The sequence below is a fragment of the Galeopterus variegatus genome, unplaced genomic scaffold, assembly GCF_000696425.1.
Source record: "Galeopterus variegatus unplaced genomic scaffold, G_variegatus-3.0.2 Scaffold1123, whole genome shotgun sequence".
In the NCBI taxonomy this organism is placed as follows: Eukaryota; Metazoa; Chordata; class Mammalia; order Dermoptera; family Cynocephalidae; genus Galeopterus; species Galeopterus variegatus.
Window position 1 is genome coordinate 9,284 of NW_007727234.1, and position 8,612 is coordinate 17,895.

General features: G+C 47.5%; 1 protein-coding gene across 1 annotated transcript in view; it reads right to left on the reverse strand.

The window, feature by feature from the left end:
- Nucleotides 1-6,037, reverse strand: part of IFNLR1 (interferon, lambda receptor 1) — a gene marked incomplete at its 3' end in the record, with an annotated part of 13,984 nt that extends 7,947 nt beyond the window's left edge. Inside the window, exons 1-3 of the mRNA XM_008574980.1 lie at nucleotides 5,980-6,037; nucleotides 4,526-4,649; nucleotides 3,613-3,680 (exon numbers count right to left, since the gene is read on the reverse strand). Of these exons, the coding sequence (XP_008573202.1) occupies nucleotides 3,613-3,680; nucleotides 4,526-4,649; nucleotides 5,980-6,037 (250 nt within the window). The remainder of the gene's footprint in view (nucleotides 1-3,612; nucleotides 3,681-4,525; nucleotides 4,650-5,979) is intronic.
- Nucleotides 6,038-8,612: the final 2,575 nt, after the last annotated feature.

Sequence of the window (8,612 nt, forward strand, 5' to 3'; positions counted from 1 at the left end):
ACACTGAGGGTTGCAGTCCCGTTGCTGGTCCCGGTCCGGTACGGGTGCGACACTGAGGGTTGCAGTCCGTTGCCGGGCACGAAGAAAGGGAAAAAAAAAAAAAAAAAGAAACAGAAGATGAAAAGAAGGAAAGTTTTAAAAATTAAAAAGAAACTGAAACATCAAAGCTAAAATTATAAAACTTCTAGAAGAAAGCAAAGAAGAAAATCTTCATGACCTCGGGTGAGGCAAATGTTGCTTGGGACACCAAAAGCCTTAACCATAGAAGAAAAAAAAATCTGATGTACTAGTCTGCTAGGGCTGCCATGACAAAATACCACAGACAGGTGGCTTAAACAACAGAAATCTGGAGCCTAGAAGTCTAAGATCAAGGCATTGGCAGGTTTCATTTCCTCTGAGGCCTCTCTCCTTGGCTTGCAGATGGCCTTTTCTCTCTGAGTGTGTACTCCTGGTGTCTCTTCCTTTTTTTTCCCCTGTCCTCTTCTTATAAGGACATCAGACCTATTGAATTAGGGTCCCACTCTTATGACATCATTTAACCTTAACTACCTCTTTAAAGGCACTGTCTCCAACTATAGTCACACTGGATGTTAAGGCTTCAGCACATGAATTTTTGGGGCAAGCCTATCTCCCCCTCAGTTTCAGCAGGCCAGGCTGCTGCTGCCCAGTGCCTCAGGGGTGGGGCTGCAACCCAGGGCAAAGAGGGTGAAGCTGCCACCCTAGTGAGCTTGGAGGGCAAAACATTGAGCCAAAAACAATTCTTCCTGAGCCTTAACATCTAATGAAATTTGCCTTGCCAGGTTTTGGGCTTGCTGGAACATGTTACTCTTTCCTTCTTTCCTATTTTTCTCTTCTGGAAGAGGAAAGTCTATCCTGTGCCTGTCCCACCATTTCATTTTGGAAGCACATAACTTGTCTAGTTTCACAGATTCATAGGTGAAGAGAAATTTTGCCTCAGGATGAATCATACCTCAAGTCATACCCATACCTAATTTAGACTTTGGACTTAGAGTAAATGCTGTTGGGATGGGGGTGAATGTAATTTGCATTTGAAAAGGACATGAATTTGGAGAGTCTCAAGGGTAGAGCATATGGCAGTCCTAGCAAACTAATACACTCTCCAAACTGGAAATCACTCAAATATCCATCGATGGGGAAAATGGATGAAGAAATGGTAGTACAAGTCAAAATGGAATACTATTCAGCAATAAAAGGGAATGAACTAGTAATACATGAAACAATGTGGGCGAATTTCAGAAACATTATGCTAAATAAAAGCAGCCAGACACAAAAGGGGTGCATGTTATATAAATCTATTTATATGAAATTCTGGAACATACAAAATGAATGGGAATTGAACGCAAAGTGGCATGAGGGAACTTTTTGGGGTGATGGACGTACTTTAGATCTTGATTGTGGTGGTGGTTACATGGGTATATACATTTGTCAAAACTCATCAAACTATATACTTTAAAATGGGAGCATTTTAGTCTATATAAATTTAAACTCAATAGTGTTGATTTTAAGAGAAAAATGGAATTCATTCAACAAGGCTATGATAAAAAATGTGCATTCTCAGTTAAAAACATGTCAGCTAAAAGGGGACTAGAGTCTAAGGAAAAACAAATCTAACCAAGATAAAGAATACGAATGAGATATTGAATAATTTCAAACATGGAAGCACACATAGTTTTTAAAAAATCAAGAGTGAAATCTATTCCATTTAGAGAACAGAATAAATAAATAAATAAATAAATAAGTAGGATTTGAGAGAAAAACACAAAAATTGAAGACAGAAAAAGAAGACTCAACATACAGATGATATGTGTCCCCGAAGAAGAAAATCAAAGCCAGGGAACAGGAAAAATACCAAAAACAATTCCTTAAGAAAACTTTCCTGAAACAAAAACGTCTTATAACTATGTATTTATAAAGAATTTTGAGTGCCTAAAAATATCAACCCAGGAGGAATGACCAACACCAACACATAGTAGAGTAAAATTACTAGATTTTAAAGAAACAACTCTTTGGACAAAAAAAAGCAAGTGACTTATAGGAGGCTACTATATATATTTTGGGATAAACAAAATGAATGATGAGTAATTATGGTCATTCTAATTCTATTTTTCCCCATGTCCTTGAGAACCAGGATTCTCAGCATGAAAGAGAAAATACAGATATAATATAGAAGAGGTTAAGTAGAAATCCTAAGGCGCTGCATTTAGATCGAAAGCATCAGCATGAACTCATTAGGCGCTTTGTCTTACGGAGCAGGTATACATGTGTGTCTCTGTGATGTATCTATCTCTGTTCACTGAGAAGGCCTAAAAGCAATGGCTAAGAAGTGATCAGCACAGCTAACACACAGAATGTGCTTTTTAAAACCATTTTCTACTAATGGAGAAGTGGCTGATTGCAGGTTTTAGGTTAGGCATTGTACAAGATAAGTCTGGAACATCTGATCCTAACAGACAGCACGAAATATATCAAAGACTACCAGGATCGAGTTAAAAGGATTCAGGAGCCAACTTAAAGGGACTTGCTGGCCAAAGATTGGGCAATTCAAGGTTCAATGAATAGATTAAGTTACAATGGATTGAAACCATCAGATATGTTTAAATACTTGATTTCGTAATAATTTAAAAAACTAATTGGTCACCTTTGGTAGATGATAGGGAACCAATTTTAGGCAGGCAAGTTACAGAAAAGGAACATATGTGGTTATAAAAGAACAGTAAGATAATTGTCATGGCAACAATCATTAGCTTTAGGTGCACCAAGGACATCTGCCCTAGGAACCAGCAATTTTGCTGTGTTACAATTCTTTATCTACAGCAGAGACTTTAGCCTGGGGAAAGTTATTTTTTCTTTTGCAAGCTTCACATTTCTATGTGTAATTTTATTTTTTTTTAATTAATTAATTATTTTTTTTTCCTTTTGTCTTTTTTCGTGACCGGCATCGGATCGCAACCCTCAGTGTCGACCCCGTACCGGACCGGGACCGGCAACGGGATCGCAACCCTCGGTGTTGCTCCCGCGCCTCGCTCAGCCAGTGAGCAGGAACCGGTCTGTATGTGGGATCCGAACCCTCGGCGGGAGCGCCGCCGTGCTTCCCAAGTGGCACACTATCCAGTGCGCCACCGGGCTGGCCCCACCAATTCATTATCTTGAAAATTGGTAAATGAAAAAAAAATCAAGCATTTACTTTGTCTTGCCTATTTGAGTAGTATCACTTGGATATCAAATACTAGAGAGGACACACCTTTTTACAAAATAATTTCAACTAACAAATGAAAAAAATAATACCATTAGAATATCGCCATTTTGCAAGCCTCACAGGTGTCTAAAGAATACAGAGGGCAGAGTACTGAGCCCTTCCTCACAGGGCTGCTGTCAGATTAAATACATTTAATGTTCTGACACAGTGCCCGACCCACAGCGCACGCACAGTAAGCGTTAGGTGCTTTTTGCCTCCTGATGTAGTTCTTGGTTTGGAAAGCTGTATTGCGGTCTGTCTGTGCCCAAGCCAGGCCCCATCACTTCCACCTGGATCCCACAGACAGTGGGACCATGACACAACAGGACGAGCAGAAGCTTTGGGGTCAGACAGACCTCTTCTGGCTCCATCACTGGCTTCCTTGGACAAATCCCGGCACTCTCTGAGCTCAATCTCCTCACCTCTAAAATGGGGAAAATACAGGGCCTGCCTGGTGATGTCAGGAGGAGGAAGTGAAATAGTCACTTGGTCTGACACAGGGTGGGTCCTGAGGACATGGTAGCTCCTTCCTCTCCTGCCTCCCCCGCCTCACCAACTCCAGACTAATCCTCCTGAGTATCTGCTTCTATCATCTTAATGTCCTATTAAAGAACTTCAAAGGACTCCCATCTACCTTCAAAGATAGAGAATCTGCTTCTATTTTCAGATTCTCTGGATCAGTAGTGGCTCCCTGGGCTTACAAGTTAAGAGGGATCCCAAGGCTCTGTCCAGGCTCCACGGGGAAAAATGAGATCATCTAGTGATGCCTAATTTCCCAGTGGATCAGTAGTGGCTCCCTGGGCTTACAAGTTAAGAGGGATCCCAAGGCTCTGTCCAGGCTCTACGGGGAAAAATGAGATCATCTAGTGATGCCTAATTTCCCAGGCTCCACAGGAGCCCATAACAGCCCCTTTGCCATATATTTGCCCTCATAATCATCTGGAACAACTCTAAGAACCTCATCCAGGCGCTCGAGAATCCCCTCCTCTGGCTCTTGCAGCTCCACCCAACCCCGCTCCACCTTTTCCCAAAGATCTACCCCCATCCCCAGCAGGGCGATCACCTGTGTGCTGTTCTCCTTTCAACATCATTCCCACCTCCAGACCTTTATCAAAAGCTCCTCTCCAAACATCTGCCACGTGCCATCTCCCAGGGGACCCAGGGGTCCAGCGAATGCCGACCATGCCGAAAGCAGCTCTCCTAATGAAGCCCCTCCAGCCCCACCCTCCGGCTCGGTCTCCCACCCACAGCCCGGAGGCCACCCTCTACCTTTGATAGGCCACAAAATAGGTCACGTTCTGGGGGTTGCCAGGTCCTGGGAGCCATGTCAGGTACAAGCTGAAGTTCTGGGAGAGCAGCGTCACGTTCTGGGGAAGGGCCAGATGGGGCCTCCCTGTGGGCGAGAAAGAGGTCATGGAGCCCAGAGCTCCCTGCTGGCTGGTCTTGACATGGTCACTCAGAGCTGAGGAGTGGCAGGATGGACAGTAAAGTGCTCGCTCAGTTGAGGAACCAGGAGCTACCGACTCGCTGTATTGCAGCCCCATCCCCTCCCCAGGCCCCAGTCCCCATCTGTGCCATGAGAGGAAGCTCCCATCCATGGGCACCTGAGGGTTCCAGCTGAACAGCACGGAGCAGGAGCCGTCTAATGTGCTCCCTCCCCCTGGACTCCAGGAGGCAGCAGCCCTGGGGAGCTCTGTCTGGTTCTCAGCCAGTCCCCAGAGCCTGCCTGTCATGACCACTGGGAAGCAGTAGCTGCATAACAAATATGTGTTCAGTGAGTGAATGAATATTATGATAACTTGGATTACTCCAAAGTCTTCCTAACTGGACTCCCTCCTTCAATCTTTTGTAAGGAGAACACTGCAAAGGTTGCCGCCCAGGCATTAGAAGTAGATCATCACCCCAAATAGCCCAGGCTGGTGGCCAGAGTTTCCTGCCTAGCAGACTGGGCTACCTGCTTTTCCTACCGTTTCCATTAAACAGACCATCCAACCATTTGCCTGAGAACTTCAAGTGACCCACACCCAGCTCCCTTATGTATACCACTGGTTGCCACTCTCTCTCTTTCTGTCTGAGTCTTCATTCCTGCCTCGAGGGACCTGGGGCAGAGGACTGCCCTCCTGAGTCATTGCACTCTCCCTGCCCAGGATCTGTAAGTGATAAATCTTTGACCTTGTTTCCTATTGTGGTGATGGATTCAATTTGCACCTTCCACCTGAAGAACCGGGGGCTGTCCCAGGCAGGGTTTTCTCAGGGACACCAGAAGAATACAAGTCAGTGCCAGTGGTCAGGCAGGCATGAACTGGACATGGGGAAGACAAGAGCCACAAGGGCATCTGACAGTATAAAAAAGTCTCCCATGTGAGGGACCCTCCCTGGTCACGTGCTTGGCATCCTTCGCAGACTCAACAGAGGGTAGTTACTCTAGCTGCTATCTCTCTGTCAGGGGTTGGACAAGTAGGCATTAGGCAGTCCGCCAGGTAGAAGTTTTGGTGAAGGGTGCATGGCAAATACCCAGGTCCAGCCCCCCTCATTTCCCATTGTGGCAGCGTTGCTGGCTGCTCTGGGCCTAGAACCCCAACTTAGCTGGGGGCTCACAAAACACCTTGCTCTCTCTGTCCATTTTTGACACAGCAGCAAGGGTAAAAATGAAAGTCAGACCACGTCCCTCTTCTGCCTGAACCCTCTGAAGCCTGCCAGCTCGCTCGCGTCTTTACACTCACCTCCAAGACCCTGCCCAATCGACCCACTACTCTCCCTTGCTCCCTCCTCTCCAGCCATGCTGGCCTTTTGCTCTTGCTGGAGCACCCAGGCTCGCCCCTACCTCTGGGCCTCTGCACATGCTGTTCCCTCTGCCTCGACGTTTCCCCACTGCATATCCACCTGGCTCACCCCTTTGCTTCTTCCACACCCCTTTGATGTCGTTGTCTCAGTGACACTTTTCCTGACCACCTTTAACTGGCCTCTACTTCCCTTCCCTGGCAGCCCCTCCTTCCCACCCACGAACCTCATCTTCTGAAATATGCATCTGATTACATCACTCCCCAATTTCAAGCCCTTCTCTTGCCGTCAGAATAAAGTCCACATGCCTTATCGAGATACGTGAGGCCCTGCCTGGCGTGGCCTGGAGTGACCTGGCTGGCCTGTCTTGCTGAGCTCTCCCTGACGGCTCCCTCACAGGCTCACCACGCTGCAGCCAGTCTCCCATCTTGCTCGTTCCCAAACCACTGCATTCTTTTGGATGTCTTAGAAGCCCAGTGTCTTTGCCTGGTGTTCACCATCTAATCTCTGAGAGACTGATTCCAATGTCATGTCCTCTCGGGGGTGGGGGGGGTCTTCCCTGACATCTCTATGAGGTGGTGGTGCTGCTGCTGCTGCTGATGACATGATGATAGTAACAGTAATGACAACGTTCACCATCTAATCTCTGAGAGACTGATTCCAATGTCATGTCCTCTCGGGGGTGGGGGGGGGTCTTCCCTGACATCTCTATGAGGTGGTGGTGGTGCTGCTGCTGCTGATGACATGATGATAGTAACAGTAATGACAATAGCAGCTAGTGTGTACTGGGTTTTAACTATGAGCCAGGCTCTGTGCTCAACACTTTACCTGCATTTTCTCTTTAATGCTCACTGCACTCCGAGGAAGTAGATACTAAATATGATCACCACATTACAGAGGGGGAAACCGAGGCCCTCTCAGGTAATAAGCTGTAGAATCAGGATTCAAATCCATGCAGGCCTAGCCAACCCCATAGTCTGAGCTCTTGACCACACTTCCTCCTCTAGGTTCTCACGGGGCCTGCTCAGCTTTATTTTTCTGACATCTATTGACCACTATTAGTCAATGACACCTGTTGACCACTGCTTGGCAGAGGTTTTAAAGAATCCAGCTCCATTCCTGTCCTACAGGATCCTTACAGGCATCAGGGAGGAAGGGCCCAGTTCTACCGACGGCTCTCAGCTCCACTCCCCAGCCTGGGCTGCCTACTCCTGACTTTTCAGATTCAAATGTGGGTGCCTGTTTTCACCCTGCCCTGTGTCCTCTAGCTGGGACAAGATCAACAGGATGCTGATGCCATCATTGCTCCCAGCTTCTGGACTGCCTAGCAGGTGATCAGCAGGAGGCCAGTCTGTCTGCAAGCCACTTGTAAGGTGTCCTGTGGGCTCAGAGGCCCAAAGTTTGAGCTTGGCCACACCCGAGAAAGAGCAGCTAGAGTAACTACCCTCTGTTGAGTCTTCAAAGGATGCCAGGCACGGATTTGGTACTTTATATGCAAAACCTCATTCAATCCTCAGGACACACGACCCTCAGGAGTAGGTGTCACTCATTCTCCTTACACAAAAGGGACAGATGCTCAGAGACAAATGTTAACTAACTTGCCTGAGGCTACACAGCCAGTTTATGTGGGAGCCAGCATTCGAACCTGGATCTGGCTGCACCTCACCCTAAACCGTCACAGCACACTGTGTGCTGTGTGCATTAAATATCCCCCAGGTGAAAGTACAGCCAGGTCCAGACAGGAGATTTTGGGGATTGACAGTGAAACGGGGGGACAGAGGCCCCCTCCTTGCCTCCACACACAGGTACAACTAATCGTCCCTTATCAACTGCAAAAACACTCACTGCCGAGGACGTGCGGGGGAGAGGGGAGAGCTGGGCATCACCGGGCTGACCTAGCAGATGGACAGCCCTGCTCCAGCTGCCCACCCAAGGCCAAAGCTGGCCATGCTGACTTCTGCCTGTCTTCTCTGTTCTGTGTGTCTCACCTCTGCCATCCTTCTTGGGCAACTGCCTTCATTGCTCTGAGCCTCAGTTTCCCCATTTGAAAAGGGAGAATAATATCTACTTATAGGACAGGTGGGTTGTGAGATAGGATATTACAGGATAATGTGGTGCCCAGCACAAAGAAGTTGCTCAATAAACGTTGGCGTTTATGATGATTAGATTATGTCTCGAAGCCCTTCCAGCTCTTTAAATTGTGAGTCTGAGACTAGAAAGATACCCTGGGGGAAATCNGCCAGGCCTGGGGGACCTCCTGACACCCCCCGTCGAGGAAGGAGAGGGGACTGCGGGGGAGTGCAGGGCAGGTCTGTCCCCCTTCCCCTACTAGTGAGGTACTAAGGCAGGGAACAGGGCTTTAGAAAACCGTAAAAACCACTTTATAAAGAAATGCGTTTGCTTTTTAAACTGCCACTGTCCCCCTTTTCCAGTGCGCCTGAGGCTGGACCAAATTAGGACGCTGGATTGGTTTTTTTCCGGGACAGGAATTTCAAAGGCTCGGGTCTGTTGAGTCCTGAAGGGCCGATTCCGGCGACCGCGCCCGGCAGCTCCGGGTCCCGCCGCCCCGTGCCCT